At 45.6% G+C, this 24,194-nt stretch overlaps 1 protein-coding gene across 1 annotated transcript in view; it reads left to right on the forward strand.

Annotated features, from left to right (window-relative positions):
* Positions 1-2,575: 2,575 nt before the first annotated feature.
* The window catches only part of TBC1D10A (TBC1 domain family member 10A), a 40,918-nt gene continuing 19,299 nt past the window's right edge, over positions 2,576-24,194 (forward strand). Inside the window, exon 1 of the mRNA XM_082203279.1 lies at positions 2,576-2,988. Within this exon, the coding sequence (XP_082059405.1) occupies positions 2,591-2,988 (398 nt within the window). The 5' untranslated portion in view covers positions 2,576-2,590. The remainder of the gene's footprint in view (positions 2,989-24,194) is intronic.

Genomic DNA, 24,194 nt, shown 5'->3' on the forward strand with positions numbered 1-24,194 from the left:
AAGAAAGCCCTCTGCCTTGTTCCCTACAACCTCACTTCTTGCACAGAGGGAACCACCAGAAGGCCCTTGGAGCTGGACCTCAGTGTCTCAGGGTTGAATGATGGGGGTGAACGATGGGGGTGGAGACACTCCTTCAGGTATACTGGGCTAAGGCATCTAGCTGACCACAGTTAGAAGAAGATGCTGATGCCAATGGGACACCAGCCTCATCCAACAGGGTCTTCTTATGTTCTTATGTCGCCAGCTAAGTTGAATATAAAGGGAAATTGCAATGACATTTGTTTGGGCTGGGAACATAGGAAGGCGTCTCACCCTGAGTCAGACCCACTTGCCCATCTAGTTCAGTCCTGTCTGCAATGACCGGCAGTAGCTGTCCAGGGTCCCAGGAAGGGGCTTCTCCAATTCCTACGTTAAACCCGGGACCTTCTGCATAATGCAAGGTAGATGGTCTCTGACTCAGCTATGGCCCTTTCCCCCCAAGCTCCAGATTGTTTTAATGTGCCCTTTGTAGGAGGTTTTCCCATGCCAGTTAGGGGGTGGTGGCAGTGCCAACTGGTGTGGTGCATTTGTACATAAACAACAAAGAGTTTTGCAGCACCTTAGAAATTACCAATTTTATTATGGTCTAAGCTTTCCTGGGACGTGGGTGGTCAAACCACAGAGCCTAGGACTTGCCGATCAGAAGGTTGGCGGTTCGAATCCCTGCGATGGGGTGAGCTCCCGTTGCTCGATCCCTGCTCCTGCCAACCTAGCAGGTTGAAAGCACGTCAAAGTGCAAGTAGAAACGCGTTTCTGTGCGCTGCTCTGGTTCGCCAAATGACCCAGAAGCTCTACGCCGGCCACCTCGGCCAATAAAGCGAGATGAGCGCCGCAACCCCAGAGTCGGTCATGACTGGACCTAATGGTCAGGGGTCCCTTTACCTTTAAGCTTTCCTACTGAAAGTGGGGGTGGCAGCCAAACCTAGCTGGGTACATATATATATATATATATAGTTGGTATACGATTTAGCCACTAGATGGCACTGGACTTACTTTAATTTAGCTGTTGTCTGGAGTTCCCTGTATCTGTTCTGCTTTTGCCTGAAACAGACCAGAAAGTTATTGTCTAGCTTCTTGACTGTCCTCCAAACTTTCTATGACATGGCATGAGCAGTAGGATTAGAACTCATCCATAAGGCTTTTTATGTTAAAGGAGAAGTGGTAGTATTCTATGCTCCCAGGTGATAGGAAATGTACACACTTTTATTTTTAATTAATTTATTTATTTCATTAAATTTATAAACCGTTTCTAAAAAACAACAACCCTCAAAGAGAATAAAACAATAAAATTATTGGTAAAAACAGTTGAAAGCAACTTTGTAAAACATTCAGAAAAATTAAAAGTGAAATAAAACATATGATACTTTTGTTTAAAAACTGAAATGATGTGAAAGTTTATTGTAATCAAATAGACGTTTGGTGTTTCGGTTGGTGGCGTGGGGGAGATGGTTGAATGCTTATTGGTGATCCTTGAATAAAAAAGTGAAAACATTGAAATATTTTTTGGAGGGGGACACATCAAAAGACACACCAGCATTCTACATAGCTGAGTAGGCTTGTTTTACCATTCGAGATTATACAGTAGTATACTGTATGTTTTTGATGGTTTGTAAACGCTGCTGTAATACAGAACCCAACAGAACTTGCATCTCCTCTACATAACCGCCTGTCCAAAGCAGGACAAAGTAATCCCATGAATGCCTACCCTGAAATCCGTTCCACTGAATTCAATGGGGCTTACTCTCCCCCCCTCCAAAAAAGTGGATATAGGATTGCAGCCTGCTGTTGAATACGTTTGTTGTTTTTTAATTATTGGTTTTCACATTATAAACAAACAAACAAACAAACAAACAAACACATAAAGCAAACAAACATAAATCATAGCCTTATTGAAAATTACACTTATTAACATTGTTAAGTGACTTCCTCGCTTCGCCTTGGTTGAATTTCACTGCATATCCTTTTAACAGTTTTCCAAATCACAGTTCTTATAAAATTTAACTTAAACATTAACATCCTTAGATCTTCACATTATGAAATTAAACATATTAATTCATCACTTAACATAAATAAAATCCTAAACCAATTAAGTATCTGCAAGCCATTTTTTAGTTAATTTAACTTAACATATTTAACTAAGTAATCCTTAAATTGAATCCACTCTGTTGAATACGTTTGAGCTGCATATATTCCACAGGCCCGTAACACTGGAAAACACCTCCTTCCTCTCCTGCACCGCCCGCCCCTTCCGCGTTTCTCCAAGTTTTGTCCTACGTGGAAAGTGAATGGAAGAGGAGTGTGGAGGAGGGGAGGCGGGTGCGGAGGAGGAAACACCGCGCTCCTCCTGGTCAACTGGATTGGCGGGTGAGAAGCAGGAGGAGAGGGGGGGTTCTTTTAAGCGTTTAATTGATTGGCAGCTCGGACGGCCAAGAGCTTTGCCGGCTCGCTCTCCCTTTCCCGCCCATTTTCCATTCAAGAGGCCTGCGAGGCCGCCGGCCCTCGCCCGCGCCTGAGAGCCAATGCCGGCTGCGTAGGGGCGGGCTCGGGAGCGATGGCTCAGCCAATGGGCGTGGCCGAATCGGCTGAGGGAGAGGCGGCCCGGTCGGATCGTCTGTGGGTTTCGTCCGATGGCGGCGCCCCTTCCTTCCCGCTGAGGCGGCCGCGTATGGCCAAGAGCCGAGCGGGTGGAAGCGGCGGCGGCGGCGACGGGGAGGCTGCCTCCGCCGCCCAGGCCGGCGGCATGGGCTCTGCGCCCCGCGGACCCCTGGCCGAGGCGGAGGAGGACGACGACGCTGCCGAAGACGAGGCGGCGTCGGCGGCGGCGGCCAGCGAGATGGACTCGCGGAGCTCCTTGGGCGGCGGCGGCAGCAGCTCCGACGGCGAGCGCCGCGTCGACAAGTTCGGCTTCCTCGTCGCCGACGGCGGAGACGGACCAGAGCAGGAGGCGCCGTGAGTGGCGGCGGGGGAGGGGGTGCGCGCTGGGCACTCTTGCCATGGGCAGGGGCACTCTTGCCCCTTTCGGGAGTGGGTGGGTATGGGCTCGCCTCGAGCCCGGGAGTGGCCGGCCAGAATCAGGAGGAAAGTGGTATTCGGTTCCCACCTCTTTGTAGTAGGCTCAAGTGCGGCAGAGGCGCTCTCGCCATGCGCAGGGGCACTGTTGCCATTCACTGGAGATTGGCCTGTCTCTGTTATTGGCATAGGTTCCTTCGCCGCCGCCGCCTCTCCCAGTAAATTTTTTGAGGGGGCCGCCCCCACCCCCAGAGTTGATGGACATTGCCTTTCGAATGGTGTGCGCGTGCAAAGCACCATGCGATCGATTATACGGGGTGGGGCTTGCCTCTCCCAATACAGTGGTACCTCGGGTTACAGACGCTTCAGGTTACAGACTCCTCTAACCCAGAAATAGTACCTCGGGTGAAGAACTTTGCTTCAGGATGAGAACAGAAATCGTTTGGCGGCAGCAGGAGGCCCCATTAGCTAAAGTGGTGCTTCAGGTTAAGAACAGTTTCAAGTTAAGAACGGACCTCCAGAACGAATGAAGTTCTTAACCCGAGGTACCACTGTATTTTATTCAAGTTGGCATCCCATGTTCCTGGGGAGGGTGGTAGGTGGAAGTTTCTGTCTCTCTCTCACACACACACTCACGCACACACACTTAGCAGGGCACTCTTGCCATGGTCAGGAGGCACTCTCTGTGCCAAGAATGATGAGCTGTGGTAGGAAAACCCTGTGGAAGGGAAACTGCAAGTGGTAGCTATATGTTTGTGGTGTAGAGGCGCTCTGTCTGTGGGCAAGGGTGCTCTTCCCTGTTTGGGAGCTGGCGTCTGTCACTCCTGGTGTGGGTGAGGGTGAACAGCTGGTGACTTAAGTTTCTGTAACACCCCTCCCCCAATGGGCTGGGGTTTGCACCCAAGAGTTACAACCCCCGTTGCCTTTTGGGGAAATTGGCCTGTCTCCCTTCCCGGAGTGGTGAGGGCAAGTTTCTCTGAGGCATTTTTGCCATGGGCAGGAGCACTCTTGCCTTTCTGGGAATTGTCCTGTCTTGCTGGCAGGCTGGGTGGGTGAGGCTGGACAACCAGTGGCTGTAAAATTCTGTAATCCCCAGCAGCCAGGGCAAGGGGGCACTTCTTTCATGGGGTGGGGAGGGGTGCTGTTTGCATCCCAAAGGGGTGAGCCCTGACGGGGAGCCCTGTGAAGGTAGAACGGTCGGTGGGAGCTATATGCATATGTAACCCTGATGGCCAGGGGTGCTCTGTCCATGGGCAGGGATAGTATTGCTTTTGTGGGCTGTGTTGAAAGTTGTTTCTAGGCAGAAGAGAGGTGGGTAAGCAATTGCTTTGGTAGTAAAGCACAAAGAGCTTCCTATTTATGTAACCTCAGATGGGCTAGAGGAAGCTTTTCCCATGGGCAGAGGTTCTTTTGCTTTTGAGAGTTGGAGTCTAATTGTGTCTGAGGATGACCCGAGGCTGAAGAATATCGCTTTTGGCTACAGATGTCTGTTGCCTTCAGAGAGGTGCCAGGGCTCCAGCCTGCCTAGATTGGGGTGTGTCCCACCACCTGGCTTGGAGGGATGTGTGATTAAAGGGATTCTGAGGACCTCTTGTTACTCTAAACTCCACTGTGGTCCAGAATAAAATGGAGCCAAGCCTACTTGGTTGAAGCCTCCTATCCAGTTTCTCCCTGGGATGTCCCAGGGTATGGTTGCGTAGAAGGCACTTTTCATGAGCTTAGGTTTTCACACTTTTTATTCTCCCTCCCTCTGTTTAGCGCTCTCGAGTCTGGAAACTGGTTTAGGGACTGAGTACTAAGGCATGGAATGGGGAGGATGTGTAGATTTTGGATTGCCAGATTTAGGGGAGGCCTCCCCTGTTCTTCCCAGTGAGTGGTGGAGGAAAAATGGAAATTGTCTCAGTGCAACAGTAGTGAGAAGTTGCTGCTGCTGAACTTCCCCTCTTAATAGTACCAGAGCCCTTCTGAGATATTGAAACAACTGAGGGATGGAGGCTTTAGGCAGCAAACCCAGTCTACGAGCAACTGGGCCACAAGTGCCTGAGGGTGACCAGAGTGAAAACAACCTCATTGTTTCTGATCGTGGATGACATGGGAATTGCAGTGCAGGGAGTATTCTTGTTTTGAATTCAAGAGGAGCTTTATCTGAGGGTAGCGGTGTAAGGCAGGCTTTAGGAATGCAGATGTTGTGGCTTGGGGAATGGATCTTGATTGCCAAATCCCCCTTCTCTGGGATACCTTCATCCCAGTCTCCACTGGGTGGGTGGTGGCAGTAGGCTAGAACTTGCTATATGGGGCCTCTTAAAATCAACCTCTTTCCCCAAGTCTTCATGCACTGTTTTGGAGGGGGTGCCCTCCATCGTAGGATGTTTTGACTTCTTATGTAAGCTCCTTAAGTTGCAGTCTGTGTCCCTTTACTCTATCTGAGCCAGCCCGGAACTGTGCTTCCCCAAAGCAGTTTTCCCTCTCAGGGGCTGGTCTGCTGTAAAGCATAGATGATCATGTCCAAAGACACTAGGCAGTTGTCTTGGATAATTACCCTTCTCTCAGTTGACCGCGAGGCAGGTTAATCATTGTAAAGCATTTTTTCTGCTGCGCCACAGAAGCAGCAACTGTTTTGTTTTGCTTTGTATGGCTTTGACTCTGTGGCCTGCTTCCTCCCCATTCTGAAAGAAGACAATTGATCCAGGAGGAAACATTCCCTTCAGCATGATTTTTTTTGGAACTGAAGAGCATGATATCCTCTGAACTGAAGTAAAGGTGGGGGGGGGGAGAAGCCACGTAACCCGTGACACTCTGGGGTGGGCGAGCCTGGGGAATGATTAATGCACACCTTGCAAATGAGACGTGTATTGCATTCCAAAATCTCTTGTGTGAGAGTAAGTATACCTGTTTTGGTGAGAGCAGGGTCACTGTGGAAAGGTGGTAAGCTGGCTAGCATCCAACCCCTGGCCCATCCCAGCCAGTTGGCACTGTTCACTTACCCACGTGACGCTGTAAAAAGCATGTCTCGATAGCGATATTTCCCATAGGGCAGCCTTCCTTTCATAGCCACCCAGCAATTAAAATATAACCCAGCTTTACAAATAAACCCGCAGATAATTTATTATATTTCTATAAGGCATTTATTTACTTTTTATCAGATGGATCCTGCAAAGCAGTTTACAATAATATTAGTACAACAAAAGGAGACAATAAAAATTATACATGCAAAGGGGGGACGAGTTTTGAAGCAGCTGTTTTTCGGCTTCTTTTTCTGCTACCCTCAGGACAAAGGGGTGCTTCAGAAGCACCTGTGGTGGGGGAAGGAGGAGCCATGGCTGTTTAGATCAGGTGTGGGGAACTTTCAACCTCCAAATGTTGCTGAAATTCAGCTCCCATCAGCCCTAGAGAGCACTGCCAGTGTTTAGGGATGGTGGGAGTTGCCATCTGGAGGGCCAAAGCTTCCTCATACCTGGTTTAGTTTATCACCCTGCTTGCCAATGCATATGGATATATAGTCATTTGTGGCACATTAAAAACTTGAATGCATGCTGAAGTGGAGATGCTGTCTTTTCCGCTTCCCAAATGATTCCCTGTTGGATCATGTGGAGAGGTGATTGGTTTTTGTTTTTTGTTTTCCTACAGGTGACCAAGTGAGTAGCCTGCCATGTCTAACCTTTGTGAGTTATAGGGACAAGATGCCTTGCTGTGAAGGGGGAAACAGTACTGTTGAGCCTCGTCCCCCTCTTCCTAGGATAGGAGCACTGGGTCCTTTAACTGCAGAACCTAAACTACTGAGCTTCATTCAGTGAGCTGTGACTCACAAGTGGTTTGCAAATGGACCTTGGGTGGGGTGTATCAGTGGTGCTGCCACTGTCTCATTTCCCAACTTATAATACCCTCTTTTTTGCTCTATAAGACTCACTTTTTCCGTCCTAAAAAGTAAGGGGAAATGTGTGTGCGTCTTATGGGGCGAATGCAGGCTGCGCAGCTATCCCAGAAGTCAGAACAGCAAGAGGGATTGCTGTGCAGCGATCCCTCTTGTTGTTCTGGCTTTTGAGATTCAGAATATTTTTTTTCTTGTTTTCCTCCTCCAAAAACTAGGTGCGTCTTATGGTCTGGTGCGTCTTGTGGAGCGAAAAATACGGTAGCTGCTTTTTCAGGGTAAAAGCAGGTGTTAGATGCAGAAATAGCCACACTCCACTATGGAGTGAAGCTGCTTTTGGCTACTTTTGTACCCCAGCAAGCAATATGATGGTTCAGACCACCTGAGGGGGAGAAGCAGAAAAGAATAAAGATATGAAATAGAAGCACCTCCTATGACATAATGGGTCAGTGTGACCAGCTGTTAACTGGAAGGTTGGTGGTGGAAGTTCACCCAGAGACAGCTGTGGGCTCTGTGTTGAAGCCTGAGATTGAAGGTGGATCCTGGTTGGCTGTAAAGGAGTTCCGCAGAATTGATTTGTTTTTGTTTTTTTCAAATGGGCTTGTCAATTTCACTTTTGCTGTCAGAAATGAGGAAGTGAAAATGACACATCCTGTTCACTACCCTGGAACAATGGGAGTGGGTGGCCTTCAAACAGTATGCCAGTAGGCAGATTAAAAATTGCAAGAGGTTCACAGAATGGGTGAGGCACTCCCTGACTGGGGGGTAGGGAGAGAGAGAGGAGGATAGACTTAAAGCAGTGAAAACACCCTGTTTTTGTTTATTAAAAAAACACATAGATTCGGATTCGAACTTGTAAACTGGGGCTATACTGCGAGGGAGCACTGAGCCTACACAATATATCCAAAATCTACTGACAGTGTAGGCGTTGGACATGGGATGGTAGAGGAATTTGTGTTGCTCAACTTGTATCCCTCTGATTTCCCTTTCTGCTCATGCCTGCAGCATTAGCCTATACCAGGGGTCAGCAAACTTTTTCAGCAGGGGGCCGGTCCACTGTCCCTCAAGCCTTGTGGGGGGGGGCGTACTATATTTTTTTTTGGGGGGGGGATGAACGAATTCCTATGCCCCACAAATAACCCAGAGATGCATTTTAAATAAAAGCACACATTCTGCTCATGTAAAAACACCAGGCAAGCCCCACAAATAATCCAGAGATGCATTTTAAATAAAAGGACACATTCTACTCATGTAAAAACACACTGCTTCCCAGACTGTCCGTGGGCTGGATTTAGAAGGCAATGGGGCCAGATCCGGCCCCCGGGCCTTTGTTTTTCTACCCATGGCTTATACTGTACAGTATTAGATATTGCCACTTATTAAAAGGTGCCTGCACTGTCTGTGCTTTTCCTTCTTCTGGTAGGAATCTCAATGAATGTGGTACCTGGAGAGAAACTGGTATTTTCCTAGCAACTAAAAATAAAATTGTAGCACTGCCTTCATTGAGGAAATACATCTTGGATACTTGCTTTTGGTGTGAATATACCTAGGTCTGAAATATTGTCCAGCACTTTCTGACTACCTTGTATTGAAAGGAGCAGGGGCACAACTGGACAGCCTGATCATCCTATCACAGCAGACCTGTTAGCTCTTACTGTGGCCCCAAATGGACTGAGGTATCTAAGAACATGCTACCTCCTGTTGGGGGGGGGGGTTCCAAGATAAGCCATTGTTTACCAGGCCCAATTGATGTAATTCAGTTGCTTCTAGTATTGAGAGGAGATCTAGTGTGTTTAGGAAGAAAATAGTACGCTGAATCAAAGAGGTGTAGGGATTGGAGTGTGGGTTTCTCTGGTTGAGTTCATGGAGTCAATATTTGCCACCCACACATAGTAAACGGTTGAAGTTCAGGGCTGTTGGAGGATATGCAGACTGAGTGAATGTTGCTTTTTATGAGAGCCTTTGCCAGACTGTGAGAGCTCCTTAACATGCAGGAGGAGTGTCTGGAATATGTAGCAGAGGAGATAAGTGAGAGTGAAGGAGAGAGCAAGCAGCCAGTACTGCAGTGTGCTGGTGCCAGAGCTACTCCCTCTTGTTGCTCCATTGTATGTGTGAGAGCATGAATTTCATTCGCTGGGAGGCTATGGCTGTTGCGCAAAACACCCAGAAAAGGTTGCAACAATGAAAGGAGATTTGGGAAATCAGTCCCTGTTACCTTGGCTTCTCTGAGTGTGGTAAAGGTAAAGGTAAAGGTACCCCTGCCCGAACGGGCCAGTCTTGACAGACTGTGGGGTTTGTGCGCCCATCTCACATTTATTGGCCGGGGGCCAGCGCTGTCCGGGGACACTTCCGGGTCACGTGGCCAGCGTGACATCGCTGCTCTGGCGAGCCAGAGCCGCACATGGAACGCCGTTTACCTTCCCGCTGGTAAGCGGTACCTATTTATCTACTTGCACCCGGGGGTGCTTTCAAACTGCTAGGTGGGCAGGCGCTGGGACCGAACAGCGGGAGCGCACCCCGCCGCGGGGATTCGAACCGCCGACCTTTTGATCGGCAAGCCCTAGGCGTTGAGGCTTTAGCCCACAGCGCCACCCGCATCCCATGAGTGTGGTAGTGACTCCCAAACTGGGTGTTGTGTCCCCCACTACCTCTTTGAGCTCAGAGGCCCCATGTGGGATTGATCCTGTCTCCTGCTCATATGAACAGTGACATCAACTTGAGGGCGGACCTTAGGATGTATCAGGATTCTACAGTGCAGTCTGCTGCACTACTGTGGATGGGCACAGCATTACCCTAGCATCTCCATTAGCTAGGGAACATCCCTGAGTCCTGACTGACTGATCCAGAGGGTATGATCAGAGGTTTGGAGGCAATATTAACTGGGCTATTTTGCAGTCTTAAGAAGAGTTCCAGGTCAAAGTGATCAGGAAAACCTATGTGCATCTCATAAGTATACTTGAAAGATGACAATTGGAACAGGCATCCCCAAACTCAGCCCTCCAGCTGTTTTGGGACTACAATTCCCATCATCCCTGACCACTGGTCCTGTTAGCTAGGGGTGGTGGGAGTTGTAGTCCCAAAACAGCTGGAGGGCCGAGTTTGGGGATGCCTGATCTGGAACATAAGAGTCCGCCTTCTACTTCTCCCCACTTGAAATGAAATGAATGAGAAGAGGGGGCTTTCCTCCCTGGCTGGAGCCTTGACAAAAATTGCTCCTCTTAAGGAACTGGCAGCAACAAAAAATCAGGTAGCAATTTAAGGGAAAGACCCCTAGGAAGCTGCCTTATACTGAGTGAGGGCATTGGCCCATCTAGCTTAGCATTGTCTTCATTGACAGGCAGCAGCTCTCCAGGACTTCAAGTGGGTTTCTCTCCCAGCCCTGCCTGGAGATGCCAAGGATTGAACTTGGGACCCCTGCATGCAAAGTGCTCTATCTCTGAGTTACAAGGAAATATTAAAAGAGGGCAACAAACATTTGAGTCAAGGCAACTGTATGCAAAATGCATCTCTTAGGAACTTTCATCATGATCATTTTTGCTTGGAGTTTCTGTTCTAAACAAAACAATGCAATAATAATCTGAGACGCAGAATAAGTTTTTACTGTCCTACCTTATCCTGGTAGCCATGGATGGATTTAAAGCTCCATTCAAAAGAAACAAAATCATAGAATCCCCGAGCTGGAAGGGACCCAAGGGTCATCTAGTCCAACCCCATGCAATGCAAGAATCTCAGCTAAAGCATCCATAACAGATGGCCATCCAACCTCTGCTTTAAAATAGCATAAGGGTGTAAGTTTCTTGCATCTTAATCTACCTTCCACTAAACTTTTCAAAAGCATTTCAGAAGCTCTCAAATGGCCCAGAGTCTGTCTCTGCAGCTGTGAGGTCTAAAGAAACCAACTTACTCTCTCACGGCTCTGTGGCAGTTATCAGAGTTTGATTAGAGGCTTGTAGGTCCCCCCCCCCCTGCTTTCTGTTTGTGGTGCTTTTAGATCTCTTCACATTCCTAGGTTGCTGGCACGAAGGTTGCAAGTGAAACCACTGACTTGGAACAAACAGTTACTGAGACTTCTGCTATCTCAGGCTTGCAGATAAATCCACAAACCTAACCTATTACTTATTTTTGGCTTACGAGCATTTAATAGCCTATCCTTTAGCCCACACATAATGCTGTAGTGTTGCTTGTTACCCGACAACAGCCTGAAAGGAAACTGAATGATCCAACAACAGTCTCTCTCTTCCTGTTTATCAGACTTCCCTTACCTGGTGGCCAGGAAGGCAATTATTCCACACTGCAGGTGAGCAGCAAGTGGCTGTTGTGAAAGCGACACTCTCATCTTATTCCCATTGCCTAATCCTTGTTTCATGAACTGCCCTGTAGCTACAGGCACTTTGCATATGCCACGGGGCATGCTAAAAGTGTGCTTATGCTAAAGGAGTGCTTCATTCCATAGCTCGAGTCAAGAACCTAGGAAGTTGCCATGCTGAGGGTTGCATTCCCTCATGGGCAACCTTTCAGGGGCCACTGCCAGGTGTGGGCAGGGCAAAAAATAGATGGGATCAGAGGCAGAAGTGGCTGGAGCAACACATGGCTCTTTCCTTTGTACATTACTCTGTTTTCCAGACAAGCAAACATCAAAGGGTTCTATACACACCCCTCTCCCCATACAGGTAAAGGTAAAAGGGACCCCTGACCATTAGGTCCAGTTGTGGCCGACTCTGGGGTTGCGGTGCTCATCTCGCTTTACTGGCCGAGGGAGCCGGCACACAGCTTCGGGTCATGTGGCCAGCATGACCAAGCCACTTCTGGCGAACCAGAGCAGCACACAGAAATGCCTTTTACCTTCCCGCTGGAGCGGTACCTATTTATCTACTTGCACTTTTTGGCATGCTTTCAAACTGCTAGGTTGGCAGGAGCAGGGACCAAGCAACGGGAGCTCACCCCATCAAGGGGATTCGAACTGCCGATCTTCTGATTGGCAAATCCTAGGCTCTGTGGTTTAACCCACAGCGCCCCCCCCATACAGGTAGGAGAGAGCATTGATCAAAGTTTAAGGACACATTGAGAGGTGAAGCCTGGGGAGGAGGCATAGCTAGGGAGAGGCCTGAGGCCTGGATTGAGAGACCGTGCTACATAATTTATATGCACGCACACCGAATACACATCCTGTTAATGTGCGAGAAGCAGTTTGGTGCCTTTTCCAGATTTCTCTGATTTTGCTGCAGTTTTAAATATTATTTTGGTCCAAAGTCTCTCATTTCCAGGAAAGATGGTGACAAAGGGGCTAGAGAACAGAAAAACAAAGATTAGAGGGAGAACAGATGCAGCTGTGGTAGGAGGCAAATACATCCTGCTTGGATGGGTGCCTGGGGGCAAACAGTGGAAGACCTGGAAGACCTCTGCAGCTGGGAGGTTGACCAGCAGACTGTATTAAGCACTTTGAGTGGTACATTGAAAGTATGCTTAATGTAGCCTTTCCCATTCAGGTGTCTTTCCAGACCCACTTTCTACAAAAATTAAGAGATTTTGTTTTGTTTTTCTAGTTTTGTTTGTGATTTGGGAGTTGCCTGTTTGGGGCTGTGCATCTGCTTTTGTCCTTAGGTTGATGCAGGAGGCAAAGTACAAGACACTTTCAACTTGCATAAGGGTTATGTTCCGGAGACATGGGATTTATTTTAGGGGGGCAGGCTTTATATTCGGGGGCAAAACAGAGTTATCTGCAACACAGTTGGTCAGTTAGCTGCAGTCAATAATGCTTCAGAACACCAGTTGCTGGAGACCACAGGAGGGGAGAGGGCTCTTGTGCTCAGGTCCTGCTTGTGGGTTTCCCAGAAAAGGCATCTGGTTGGCCATTGTGAGCAAAGGATGCTGGACTGGATGGGCCACTGGCCTGATCCAGCAGGGTCTTCTTATGTTCAAGGGAGGAGGGAAGGAAAAGGGGGTGGCAGAGAGAAAAAGTCAAGGTATTTCACCCCAGACGTCAAACCTTTCCCCATCCATTACCAGCACGACCCCCACTTGATTACCTTTGAAAGGAGTATAGCCTTCAATAGAAAGAAAGCTCCCTGCCCTTTCAGTAAATGAGATAAACCTAAGCAATATCTTTGCAAAAGGCGTGCAGCCTTGAGAGATCACCGTCCACAATAAATGAATAATAAGACCTGGACAGGGCAGGTCTCCTTGTGGGGAGATGTCATGTAATATTATGTTTGCATACAAACATACTGGGTGGGGCATACCTGCAAATTGGGTGTGGGGCAGTTCTTAAATATCCTCATTTTTTTTTAAAGAATAGCATCTGTTCCCCCAAAAGCAGATGTCCGGAGCCCTCTTCCCTCCTACCACCTTGTCTGTGTTATCCCTCTACAATCAGGAGGCAGAATGCCTCTGAATGCCAGTTACCAGGAATCCAGGTGGGGAGAGATGTGTTGCACTCAGTTCCAGCTTGACAAGCTTCCCATTGGGGCATCTGATTGGCCAGAACAGGATGCTGGATTAGATGGGCCACTGGCCTGACCAGTGACCAGGCTCTTCTTTTCCAGCTGAGCCAAATACAGTGGTGCCCCGCAAGACGAATGCCTCGCAAGACGAAAAACTCGCTAGACGAAAGGGTTTTGCAGTTTTTGAGCTGCTTCGCAAGACGAATTTCCCTATGGGCTTGCTTTGCAAGACGAAAACGTCTTGCAGGTTTGTTTCCTTTTTCTTTTTTTTTTTTATAAAATTTTTATTAGTTTTACAAAAGTTTTTATAACAAACAAACATAAAAGAAAAAACAGACAAACAAACAAATATAATTTCAAAATGTCCTTTCATAAACTTCTTTCCTCGGACTTCCCCATACCTCCCCTTTCTGCATCCTCATGTCCAAATTTTATAGCAACTTATAAATGTTCTTTCCCATCCTAATTCCTCATAGTCCTTTCTTAATCTGATCTTATATTACTGCAACCCTTTCTCTCTGTAAAATCTCGACATTCTAAGCTTCATCAAGTTTATAATAGTTCTTAAGATAAATCTTAAATTTCTTCCAGTCTTCTTCCGCAGTCTCCTTTCCCTGGTCACGAATTCTGCTCGTCATTTCCGCCAATGTCATATAGTCAATCACTTTCATCTGCCATTCTTCCAAGGTGGGTAAATCTTGTGTCTTCCAATACTTTGCGATCAGTATTCTTGCTGCTGTTGTTGCATACATAAAAAAAGTTCTATCCTTTTTTGGCACCAATTGGCCGACAATGCCCAAGAGAAAGGCCTCTGGTTTCTTAAGGAAGGTATATTTAAATACCTTTTTCATTTCATTATATATCATCTCCCAGAAAGCCTTAATCTTCGGGCATGTCCACCAAAGATGATAAAAAGTACCTTCAGTTTCCTTACATTTCCAACATTTGTTATCAGGCAAATGGTAAATTTTTGCTAGCTTAACTGGGGTCATGTACCACCTATAGACCATTTTCATAACATTTTCCTTTAAAGCACTACATGCCGTAAATTTAATACCAGTGTTCCACAACCTTTCCCAGTCAGCAGACATAATATTATGACCAATATCCTGCGCCCACTTAATCATAACTGATTTAACTGTTTCGTCTTGTGTATTCCATTTCAACAGCAAGTTATACATTCTTGACAAATTCTTAGTATTGGGTTCTAACAATTCTGTCTCAAGTTTTGATTTTTCCACCTGGAAGCCAATTTTCCTGTCTTGTTTGAAAACCTCCATTATTTGATAATAGTGGAGCCAATCTTGTACCTTGGGTTTTAGTTTTTCATGGCTCTTTAATTTCAGTTTCTCTCCATCCTGTTCTAAGATCTCACAATACTTTGGCCATCCGTCCTCCATATTAACTTTCTTGTGGGCCTTAGCCTCTAAGGGTGACAACCATCTAGGGGTTTTGTTTTCCAACAGATCTTTATATCTCATCCAAACATTGAACAATGCTTTCCTTACAATATGATTTTTAAAGGCACTATGCACTTTGATTTTGTCATACCATAGATATGCATGCCAGCCAAATGCATTATTGAAACCTTCTAAGTCCAAGATATCTGTATTCTCGAGGAGCATCCACTCTTTCAGCCAGCAGAATGCCGCTGCTTCATAGTACAATTTTAAGTCCGGCAGGGCAAATCCCCCTCTTTCTTTTGCATCTGTTAATATTTTATATTTTATTCTGGGCTTTTTGCCCTGCCAGACAAATTTCGCAATATCTTTCTGCCACCTCTTGAAACAGTCCATCTTGTCAATAATCTGCAAAGTTTGAAATAAAAATAACATTCTAGGCAATACATTCATCTTAATCACTGCAATTCGGCCTAACATTGACAATCTCAAATTTGACCATATTTCTAGATCTTTTTTAATTTCTGACCAGCATTTTTCATAATTGTCCTTATACAGATTCAAATTTTTAGATGTTAAATTAACCCCTAGATATTTCACCTTCTTAACCACCGTCAGACCTGTCTCTTCTTGAAACTTATTCTTTTCCATATCTGTTAGGTTTTTCCCTAAGACTTTAGTTTTTTGTTTATTCAATTTAAATCCGGCTACCTGCCCGAATTGTTGGATTATTTCCAACACTCTTTTTGTACTAGTGTTTGGCTCCTGCAAAGTCAATACAAGGTCATCTGCGAACGCTCTTAACTTATAGTGTTTAGTTCCGACCTGTACACCTTTAACTTGCTGGTCATCTCTAATCATGTTCAGCAACACCTCCAGGACCGAAATAAAAAGCAATGGGGAAATTGGGCACCCCTGTCGTGTTCCTTTTTCTATCTTAAGTTCCTCAGTTATTACATTGTTTACAATTAGCTTAGCTTTTTGTTCGAAATATATTGCACCCATACCATTCTCAAATCCTTGTCCTACCCCCATCCCATGAAGATTCTTCTTCATAAAACTCCACGAAATATTGTCAAAGGCTTTCTCCGCATCCACAAATATCAAAACTGCTTTAGTATTTATATTCACCTCTAACTTTCCCAAAATGTCTATTATGTTCCTAACATTGTCTGAGAGGTGTCTTTTTGGGAGAAAGCCTGCTTGGTCTCTGTGAATCTTCTCCATCAATACTCTTTTAAATCTTTTTGCTAAAATGTCTGCAAAAATTTTGTAATCCACATTCAATAACGAAATTGGGCGGTAGTTCTTCAGTTGAGTCTTTTCAGTCTCTGTCTTTGGTATGAGTGAGATATATGCTTCTTTCCACGATTCGGGTGCCTTTTTTCCCTCTAAGATCTCGTTACAAACTTCCTTTAACGGTTGTATTAACCATTCCTTTAAAGATTTGTAATATCTGGAAGTCAGTCCGTCTGGCCCTGGAGATTTGCCCAATTGCATATCCTGAATGGCACCCTCTATCTCTTGTTCTGTTATTCTCTGGTTTAGCTCCACCTTGCTATGATGAGAGATTTTTTGTAATCCATATTTATTAAGGAATTTATCTATGTCCTCTTCATTTTGTAATCCTTGGGAATAGAGTTTTTTAAAATAACTCACAAAGCAATTTCTTATCTCGTTGGGTTTAGATATATTTTTCCCATCCACTTCTAGACTTGTGACTGTATTTAATTTCTGTCTTTTCTTAAGTTGCCATGCCAGAAGTTTACCACATTTGTCTGCCGACTCAAATGTCTTTTGTTTCATTTGCTTTATTTTCCATTCTATCTCTTGGTTCATCAATTCCATATATTGTGTTTGATACAACTTAATCTCCCTCAAAATCTCCTGGGACTTTGGTTTTGATCTTAATTTTTTCTCTCCTTCTTTTATCTTTTCCAAAATTTTTTCCTTTTTCTCGTTCTGTTTTCTCTTCTTTATTGAGTTTTGTTGAATCAAAAATCCTCGCATCACAGCTTTACTTGCGTCCCAGATCACTCTTTTTTCCACATCGCCCTTTAGATTAATTTCAAAATAGTCCTTTAGAGTTTTTTGGGCCTTCATGTGGATCTCTCTATCTCGAAATAGGGTGTCATTCATTCTCCATCTAAACTGACCAGTTGTTGTAGATTTCATTTCCATCTTCACGGCGTTATGGTCGGAACAGGTTTTTGGGCAGATTTCTACCTTCTTAATCTTCGGAGCCATTCCACTAGTAACCCAGATTTGGTCGATTCTGGTCCAGGTCATCTTTGCATGGGAGAAAAAGGTTCCCTCTCTTTCAAGAGGGTTCTGTTTCCTTTTTCTTAACACTGTTAATACAGTTGCGACTTGACTTCGAGGAGCAACTCATAGAACGCGGTGTGGTAGCCTTTTTTGAGGTTTCTGAAGACTTTGGTGATTTTTGAAGCTTTTCCAAAACTTTCCCGACACCGTGCTTCACAAGACGAATAGTTCGCTAGGCGAAAAAACTCGCGGAACGAATTAATTTTGTCTTGCGAGGCACCACTGTACATGTAGAAAACCTTCTTTAACTAGAAGCTATTTTTTAAAGCCTAGGTTTATTGAGTCATCATCTTTCTGCAAGTGGACATTATAGCCCTAAAACTGGCCGCACCTATGAAAGGTTGACTCAGAATTGTTGAGACAACACGCTCCTGAACTTGGAGAAGCAGAACTTCCTTCATGCTAAGTTGCAATGACCCATTTTTTTACCTCAGTGGTTGTTTGCAAATGGTGCAGGTCTAATATGCCTTCAGAGTTGGGTAAACCATTTCCTGCACCCTAAGGGCAGAGTGAGATGTCAGGTTCTGGGCATCTGTCATTTAAATTATAATGTGGGGAGCTGTCCTCCCCATATGTTTTGACAATACTTGTACAGCTTGCCTGTAAATAACATGTCTTTTTAAAATTGGATTTATTAGCAGCTCATCCTCATCTGTTCTGTGCTGACAAATAGCATCAGAAGCAAGATCTAGCCTACTGAATCTGGTGGTTTGCTCTTTTTTAAAAAAAGAAAAGAAAAGAAGGGTGAGGGGGATGTGTGAATTGTGCGTTTAAAACTAGGTCAAAGCAGGGCCTTTGCTCCACATTAAAATCCCATCTAGTTCCTAAAGTAACGCTGCACTAGGCAGAGTGGTGGGATTGGGATGCTGTTGCAAAAGTGATTAGCCTAGGGGTGGCCTGCACCAAAGATGTGCCACATTCTAACTGAGCTGTTTTATTGCAATGAAGCAAGCGGTGCCACTGGTTTGTTTTCTGACAAAGAAGCGGAACAAATCTAGTGTGTAAATCAAGCTAGAAAACGCTTCAATAGAGCCAGTGCATGATTGATGGGGAAGCAGAAGCTTTTATTATCTCACTTCCCAATATTTGGTCATTAAAAGCTGTGTGTGGGTATTAAGGCAGATATGGAAAAGCTTTGGCCCTCCACACATTGCTGAACTGCAGTGCCTATCATCCCTGGTCATTGGCCGCTTTTGCTGGGGCTGATGGGAGTTGTAGTTCAGGAACATATGGGGCAAAGGGGTGGGGCAGAGGCTCCTCACACCTAGGTTAAGCGGAGCAGAGGAAAGCAGGAACCTGAGGAAGTTAAAAGGAAAATGGGTTGTTGAGAGCAAGGGATCAGAATGAAGGAAGGGGTAAAGCCTTATGAGTCCAGAGTATAGAAACCTAGGGCTTAACTTGAGAATAGAAGCTAGTGACTAAAGGGGTTGGCACGGGACGTTGTGTAGTTTACAGTCCATTTTAAGCATGGTGGCAGGCCGCCTTCCAGAGTAAAAAGCTTGAAGGCTTTTTCTCATTTTCTGAGATGGGTATGGTTGAGAGCAGTTGGCTAGCAGGAGGTGGTTTATTATGCTGGTGTTTGAAGTGTTCCAAACTTCATTGTGTTGTTGGCCTGTGGTCGGAACAACCGGCTGGGGATTTACTCAGAGGCCTGCAGCCAAAGTCTTATATCCTTTGACTCTTCACCTCTTAAGCTGACTTATGTGGCCTCCTAGTTTTCCAACTCTGACTCCTTCCTCTGTTTTTCTCCCCTCTGCCCTCATTCTGACCATTTCCTCTCGGACCTTCTTTTTTTATATTCATGCTGCTTACATCTCCTTTCCTAGGCCCATCCATGTGCCCTGCTTCTCTAGGGTAAGAGCATCTCAGCATGACCTCTTAAGAGTCAGAGCAGCTGAGCCAGTGGCAGCCAGAGACTTCAGGGCAGCTCTGCCGATCACTGCCAGGAGCTTTGCCACTGGACATTACATGCTTTGTGTAATTTGACTTGACTCACAAGTTGTGCTTCTTAAAGTTTGAGTTACTTTGGTGCACAATGTTGTGTTTAAAGCACAAAGTACACCCCACCTTTTGGTATACCTGCCTAATCAGTTTAACTAATAAGCTTCTTCATGCATACGTTACAGTTATATACAGTGGAACCTTGGGTTACGTTACCCTCGGGTAACATAAACTTCGTTTGCGAAAGCAGCAAACCTGGTAGTGTTTTGCCGCTCGTGCATGTGCAGAAGCGGTCTACCACCGCATGCGCATGTGCAGAAGCGGTCTCTCCAGTTGAGAAAACTTTGGGATTCAGCCAGACCTCCGGAACGGATCCCGTTCGCAACCAGAGGTACACTGTATAAAAGATGGTAGGGAGATTTGAATAACCTCTTACTGAAGTGGTTGGGCAAATTTTAGCTTTGTTCATCAGTGTTCAATGGCACTGTGGAAATTGGGCTGGCCTGATTGATCTGGTAGAGCTTCTGCTTGGCATGCAGAGGGTCCCAGGCGCAATCCTCAGCATCTCCAGGTAGGGCTGGGAGGATCCCCTGCCTGAAATTTGGGAGAGCCACTGCCAGTCAGTGTAGACAACACTGAACTAGATGGTCAGACTCTGTATTTGGCAGCTTCCTATCTAGTGAAGCATGGGTCTGAGCATGTAGATTCAGCTGGGCCTTGATAGTTAGGAAAGGCACATGGCTTAGATGTCTCATCTGCTCCACCACCAGTAATAGAAGTTTAGCCAGCACCAGCTACATGAAGTGGGCTAGAAGAAGGCCCAGTGCTTTTAGAATCTGCAGGGAATGAATCTCTGGCAGCTATTCCAGGCTCCAGGATCTTGCTGTTCCGTTTCCGTCAAGCCATGCCAGATTCTTGTCTGCTGCAAAACTGGTTTTTCCATTCAAGCGCAGGATTTTTGCACACTGATGTGCACTTGGCTTAAGCACTGTCAGATAAGCAGCTTTATCTGGCTCCCTTCAGAATCTCCTTCCTACAGGAGGAATGGGAAAATCTCTCGCTTTTGTGAAAAGAGTGGGTGGGTGTCACTTTGGAGCTGCGGATGAGCCTGCTGTTAAAGCTCGCCCGTGAATTTTGGAGGAGTTCACACTTGGCAGTTCTTGTGCAAAAGAGCAAGGCTGACTACCTGTACACTGCCTCCCATCCTTCTTGAGATAATTGTCATTGACTGTAAAATGGCAGCTCGTATATAAGCAGGGACTGAGGTGCAGAGAGAGTGGGGAGCTTTGAAGCACTGACTTGGCATTCCCGGTGCATGCATGGCCAGTGCATATTCAGAACTACTTTGGAGCACCAGTGTGTTGTTGAGGCTAGAAGGTTGAGTTTGGACTAGAGAGGGCCAGGTTCAAATTCTGTCACCAGCTCCCAAGTTTGCTGGGTGTGCTCTCTCAGCCTCACCTACCTCACAGGGTGGTTGTAGGATTAAAAAGGAGCAAGCCCGGAGAAGGAGGCTGGGAGAATACCTTAACTAAAAATGCTTCTCCCAGTACAGCCAGATTAGGACCTTAATTTCCCACCCTCCCAAAGAAAATATTTCAAATGCTTCTTATGCCCAGGTCTCTTGCTTTCTTCTCTGCTCTGTAAGTAGAGAGGAAGCAAGGAGCCCTGAATAGTGTTAAGGTGGTGGGAGAGTGCAAATTCATCCTGATCTGTCCACTAGAGGAAATCCAGCAAGCAGATTGAGATGTAATGTTTGGAGAGGATCACACCCTCTATACTAGGAGGGGGTGTTGACCCTATGGCCCTCCAGATGTCATAGGACTCCATATATCCCTTTACAGAAGACTGAAACATCGCTAGCAAAATTCTTGGAATCTCACAGTGGTGTAGCGTGGGGGGTGCAGGGGGGGCCGGCCGCACCGGGCGCAACATCTGGGGGGTTAGGGTTAGGGGGCGCAAATCCACGGGTTAGGGGGCGCAAATTATTTGCCTTGCCCCGGGTGCTGACAACCCACGCTACGCCACTGGAATCTCAAATTATGCAATAATACTCCATGTGTTGGTACATCTCCTTGAAGAAAATTGTAATTACCATATTTTTCAAGGCTTCTACTAAGTAAGGATTGGTGGAATGACAGAACTGTTTGAGCTGATTTTCATCTCTCTCTTTTTCCCTTCCTGCCACTTTCCCCTTTTGTGTTGTGTCTCTTAGACCGTAATATTGAGGGCGCTAACTGTTGGTGGGATTGATATTTGTAAGCTGCTCTCGGAGTCCCCTTTCTCCCTCCCCAGCCCCAGTTAAGAGCGGAGTCAGAATCCTTCACTCAGTCCAATGTCTAAATAAAATACTGCTGCAGCTGTGTGTGGGTGTTCCCAGAATGGTTTGGTTATAGAATTAATGTGTATTTTTGTTAATAAGAAGTTTTGAGCACTCGGAGAGGTGGAGTTTTAAACCACATCCAATAAATAAATAGATCTCGTGGCTACTGCTCTTCCTTGGAGGTTTGCCAAAGTCGGAGCCTGAGCATCTTTCCAGAAGTGCTTTGTAGAGATTTTCATATTTGGGCCTGTTTTTTATGGCAGTCAATTCTTTATGTAGGTAGAAGCTGGGTGTAACTAGGGATGGATGAATTTGTCAATTTCACTTTCTCATTTCCGCATCCCTAAAGGTTCTGTTCTCTACATTTCTCCATCAGTTTCTGATTTTTAAAAATACAGTCGTACCTCAATTCTCGAACAGAATGCATTCTGGGAGTCCGTTTGACTCCTGGAATCGTTCGAGAACCAAAATGTGGCTTCCAGTTGACGGCAGCCAAGCAGAAGCCGTGCCAGATGTTCGGCTTCCGAAAATCGGAACACTCACTTCCGGGAGCCAAGATGTTCGGCTTCCAAGGTACGACTGTATAAATAGTTCTCACAAAAATTCATCAGCCCTTTACTGTGTACAATCTCCTGATAATGCTTTTTTTTGTTAGCAGTTTTGCCTTATATTAAATGCCTTTTGTTAGGTTTTCTACTAATATGGGCATTTTATGTATGCTTTCCCCTAATATTTGTACTGTACTTTTGTATTTTTTAATTTTTTTTGTTTGAGAACTGCATTGCAAAATTTAGAGAAATGTGAGTTTTGAAGGGTGGCTGCTTTAAAGTTTGCATATTGTTTCAGCAAGTATGAATTAGGAGGGTTCACTTTCAGATTCATACCAACCCAAATTTCTTACCCCATACGTAGGTGTAATGTTGGCTTTTCCATCAGCAGCCGGGAGTTGAAGAGCAAACAGGGAATTCTGAGTTGACAGAAACCCAGCAGGTCTAACAGAAACTGAAGCAGCTTTCCACTGGGGAATAAAATGGGCAAGTCTTGGATGAAAGCTGCCTAGCTTATCACTCTAGCTTCAGTTTTTATTAGACATGCTGGATTTCCAGGAATTTCATAGACCTGTTGGCTCTCGAAACCCCTAAACTGCTGATGGGGTGGGGGGAAGCCCCTGCATCATAGACTCTCGATTTAGTAAGGCCACGCGCTTCTGTTCAAAGAGCCAGTTAGATCTCTGTGGAATGTGCTGTCCTGGCTGCCCCCAGTTTTAATTTCTGTCTGGTTTGGCAGCATTGCTTGTTTCTAGAGTTATGTCTCCTTTTTCGGCAACACCCGGAAAAATTGAGTTGTGCTGGTTCTGTTAGCTGTGCCTCCAGTCACCCTCCTGCACTAAGACTGCATCTGTCAGTGCAACTTTGCTTGGCTTCCTGCTCCTAGAACCTCTCCCACATTCATAGATTATTATTGTCTGTTACTCCTTCTCCCTAGCCTGAAACTTGTAATCTAGCCTGGAATAGGGCCAATGCAGCTAGGCAGTGTGTCGCCAAACTGTTTATAAGCTAGTGCAGATTGTATTATTAAATCAACCTGTGCAGGCTTCAAGTTCTCAGGAAGGTCAAGCAAGCACAGTTGATTTATCTGACACAAGTAGTCAGATTTGGATTATTGGCATTGGTGACTCTGTGGACCTGGTGCAAGCATAGCAGTTTGAGTGTAGGTTTTGTGCCCAGGGTTCAGAAGAAGGAACCCTGGTTGATGTTAACTGTGGTTAGGGTTGCTGCTGATGTACCCCTTAACCATGGTTGGGATGAGTGAATTTGCTCTCTGGAGGGGATTCAACTGTCTCCTCATGATCCCTTACGAGTGAGTCAGTGGTATTTCTTGACTTGCCCATATGGGGTGTGTATGAATGAGTGGATGGAAGAGAGATTTATGGCCACAGCAGATGGTCTATATCCATTTTGGATTAAAAAGATGGGGCTATCTAGGTCAGGAGGTATAAGAAAAACATGGCTGTTTTCTCTAGATTAAGTTTATCATTATTATTAATTACTTACTGGACTTACTGGTCACTTTTTATGGCATACAATATAATATAAAGAACCATTAAAACCAATGTAAACCAAAACAAAAGCTGAAAACATTGATATACATAAAAAGCAGTCTAACAAATCCCGCCTGCTAACAGAAACTATGATGTCTAGCACCCTCCAAATTAAAGGCCAAAAGCAATTGAGGCTGAGACAAAAACAAGTTGCCTTAGGCAAGTCTGTAACAGGTAGTCATGCAGCTAAACCATTAAATCCAGAGCCTAATTACCTTACCCCCCACACCCTCCCTCTTTTGTTGGTAATTATTTCACTTGCACCAAAATGTGGTGAGCCAGTCCTGCTCCATTAGGGGCCCCCATCTGCTGACTGTGGTGCTGGAACCACTGGACAGAGGCACTTATCTGTTTAATGTTTATTCAGTTTATTAGTTGCTTGTGTGTGAGAGTCTCTGAGCGACTTAAAACATTTTAGGAGCGTAAAGCTTGACATAAAATTGGGGCTGGGGAATCAGTTACAGTCATACCTCGGGTTAAATATGCTTCGAGTTGAGCGCGTTCGAGATGCGCTCCTCGGCAACCCGGAAGTAACGGAGCGTGTATCGCTTTTCATCGCTTGCGCATGCAAAGACGCTCAAAATGACGTCACACACATGTGCAAAAGCAGCGAAAAGCGATGCGCGCAGACGTGCCATCACTAGTTATGTTTACCTCTAGATGCGAACGGGGCTCCGGAACGGATCCCGTTCGTGTCTAGAGGTACCACTGTTGTTGCAATAAGAGCCATACAATAACCTATGGAAAAAAA

The sequence above is a fragment of the Podarcis vaucheri genome, assembly GCF_965113315.1.
Source record: "Podarcis vaucheri genome assembly, chromosome: 16".
Classification (NCBI taxonomy): Eukaryota; Metazoa; Chordata; class Lepidosauria; order Squamata; family Lacertidae; genus Podarcis; species Podarcis vaucheri.